This window comes from Dendrobium catenatum, unplaced genomic scaffold (assembly GCF_001605985.2).
Source record: "Dendrobium catenatum unplaced genomic scaffold, ASM160598v2 original_scaffold_87197, whole genome shotgun sequence".
Lineage (NCBI taxonomy): Eukaryota > Viridiplantae > Streptophyta > Magnoliopsida > Asparagales > Orchidaceae > Dendrobium > Dendrobium catenatum.
Genome location: NW_021405638.1, coordinates 60 through 2,661, shown reverse-complemented (window position 1 = coordinate 2,661; position 2,602 = coordinate 60). Strand labels below are relative to the sequence as shown.

General features: G+C 47.8%; 1 protein-coding gene across 1 annotated transcript; it reads left to right on the top strand.

Annotated features, from left to right (window-relative positions):
* Positions 1-1,645: 1,645 nt before the first annotated feature.
* On the top strand, positions 1,646-2,212 carry LOC110099216 (uncharacterized mitochondrial protein AtMg00860-like). Its single transcript, XM_020826301.1, has one exon. The coding sequence runs from the start codon at positions 1,646-1,648 to the stop codon at positions 2,210-2,212; it is 567 nt and encodes a 188-aa protein (XP_020681960.1).
* Positions 2,213-2,602: the final 390 nt, after the last annotated feature.

The window sequence follows — 2,602 nt, the reverse complement described above, 5'->3', positions numbered from 1 at the left end:
GAGGGATCAGTAGCAGATTACCGGGAGCAGTTTGAGCACCTAGCTAGCAAGGTGGAGCGACTCTTAGATACAGTGTTGGAGGGGAATTTCATGAAGGGGTTGAAGTCGGAGATCCGAGCAGCTGTGAAGGTGTTGATGCCCCGTGACTTAGAGGAGGCCATGAAGTTGGCCCAACTTGTGGAAAATCAGCGGAATTTAGAGAAGGGAGCCAGGAGTAGCAGCACCAGGGGCATACACAGGATGATGACTACTCATCTCGCACCTAAAGGCCCTGCAACAAGAGGAAATCGAGAGGCTACTACCAAGAAGAAGACAGGAGGAGAAAATGGAGGAAACTTCAAGCGGCTGACAGAGAAAGAGATGCATGAGAAGAGGGCTAAGGAGTTGTGCTTCCGATGCGATGAAAAGTACAGACCAGGACATCGGTGCATGGACCAAACTCTTTGGGTTTTCACCGTCTACGATGACAAGGAAACTGAGGAGGGAGGTGAGGAGGAGACAGAGGAGGAGATGAATGAGAAGCTACACTTGGATCTGGCTGAAGTCTATCTGAACTTAGTGGTAGGGTTCACTACGAATCACACTATGAAAGTGAAGGGTGAGATAGAGGACCGGGAGGTTGTGGTGCTGATTGATAGTGGGGCTACTCATAATTTCATTTCCACCTAGGACGTCGACCAACTAGGAGTGAGATTGGTGGACACCGGCTGTTACGGGGTGATGATGTGCACGGGGAAGGTGGAGAAAGACCAGGGGATTTGTAAAGGAGTGCGACTGACGATCCAGGGGATACAAGTGAGGGAGTACTTTCTTCCACTGGAGCTTGGGAGCACGGACGTCATCCTGGGGATAAAATGGTTGCAAACTTTGGGTGACACCAAAGTGAATTGGGGAGCACTCACGATGGAGTTGATGGTGGATGGAAGGAAGGTAGTGATTAAGGTGATGCGGGGCTTTCCAAATCCCTGGTTTCTCTTAAAACGGTGGTGAGAGATATCCAATTGGCAGGCGGAGGGTATTTGGTGAAGTTGCATAGTTTGGAGGGAGCAAGATTGGAGGAAGGAGGAGACATACCCCTCTCCATTCAGCCGTTGATTCAACAGTTCAAAGAGGTGTTTCAGCCACCTCAGGGATTGCCACCGCAGAGGGAGCAGGAGCATGCCATAGTGTTGAAAGATGGAGTGTCGCCCATCAGTGCCCGACCTTATCGTTACCCTCAATTCCAGAAGGATGAAATAGAAAGGTTGATTAGAGAGATGCTGGAGGCAGAGATCATCAGACCAAGCATTAGCCTCTTTTCTAGCCCTATTTTGTTGGTGAAAAAGAAGGATGGTAGCTGGCATTTTTGTGTGGACTACAGAGCACTCAACAAAAAAACTGTACATGACAAGTTTCTTATACCAGTCATTGACGAGCTGCTAGATGAATTGAGTGGGACAGTGATCTTCAACAAGATAGACTTGAAATCGGGTTACCATCAGATTCGAATGAAGAAGGAAAATGTACCCAAAATGGCCTTTAGAACTCATGAAGGACATTATGAGTTCCTGGTGATGCCATTTAGCCTCACCAATGCTTCAGCTACTTTCCAGGCCCTTAGGCCCTTATGAATAAGGTTTTTAAACCTTATCTCTGACGATTTGTAATGGTATTCTTTGACGACATCCTGGTCTACAGTAGGACAGAAGAGGAGCTCTGGGAGCATTTGAAGAGGGTGTTAGAGGTACTGCAGGAGCACCAACTGAGGGATAATTTGAAGAAATGCTGCTTTGCACAAGCCAGTGTAGAGTACTTGGGCCATGTGGTGTCAAAAGAGGGAGTTGCAGCATATCAGTTCAAAATTGAAGCAATGATAAGGTGGCCAACGCCAAAAAAATTGAAGGTATTAAGGGGATTCCTAGGACTGACAGGTTACTACAGGAGGTTCGTGAAGGGGTACAGCTCCATAGCATGGTCACTCACTGAACAGTTGAAGAAGGACAGGTTCCTATGGGGGGAGGCGACCACATCAGCATTTGAGAGCTTGAAGAAGGCGATGACTACAGTGTCAATCCTAGCCTTGCTAGATTTCACTCAGACCTTCATTGTGGAGACAGACGCTTTCAGATACAGGCTGGGTGCAGTACTGATGCAGAGTCATAGACCCATTGCTTATTTCAGCCAGGTGTTGACTGCTAAAGCCCGACTGAATCAATTTACGAGAGAGAATTAATGACCATCGTCTTGACCATCCAGAAGTGGCAGCCCTACCTACTTGAGAGACATTTCATTATCAGGACAGATCAGCGAAGCCTGAAATACCTGCTGGAATAGCAGATGGTGACGGAAGAGCATCAAAGGTGGTTGTCCAAGTTGCTAGGGTACGATTTTGAGATTCAGTATAAACTAGGGGTGGAGAATAAGGCGGCGGACGCTTTGTCCAGATGTATGGGAGAGCTGCAGACAGCGACACTATTCGTTCCTTTGAAGCTTCACTGGGAGGCTATCAGGGAAGAAAGCGCTAGAGATGAAGAGTTTGGAAGGATCAGGTCAGATTTGCTGAAAGAGGAGGGTAGCCTTCCAGGGTACTCCTTAGAGGGAGACAGACTGTTGTACCAGGGAA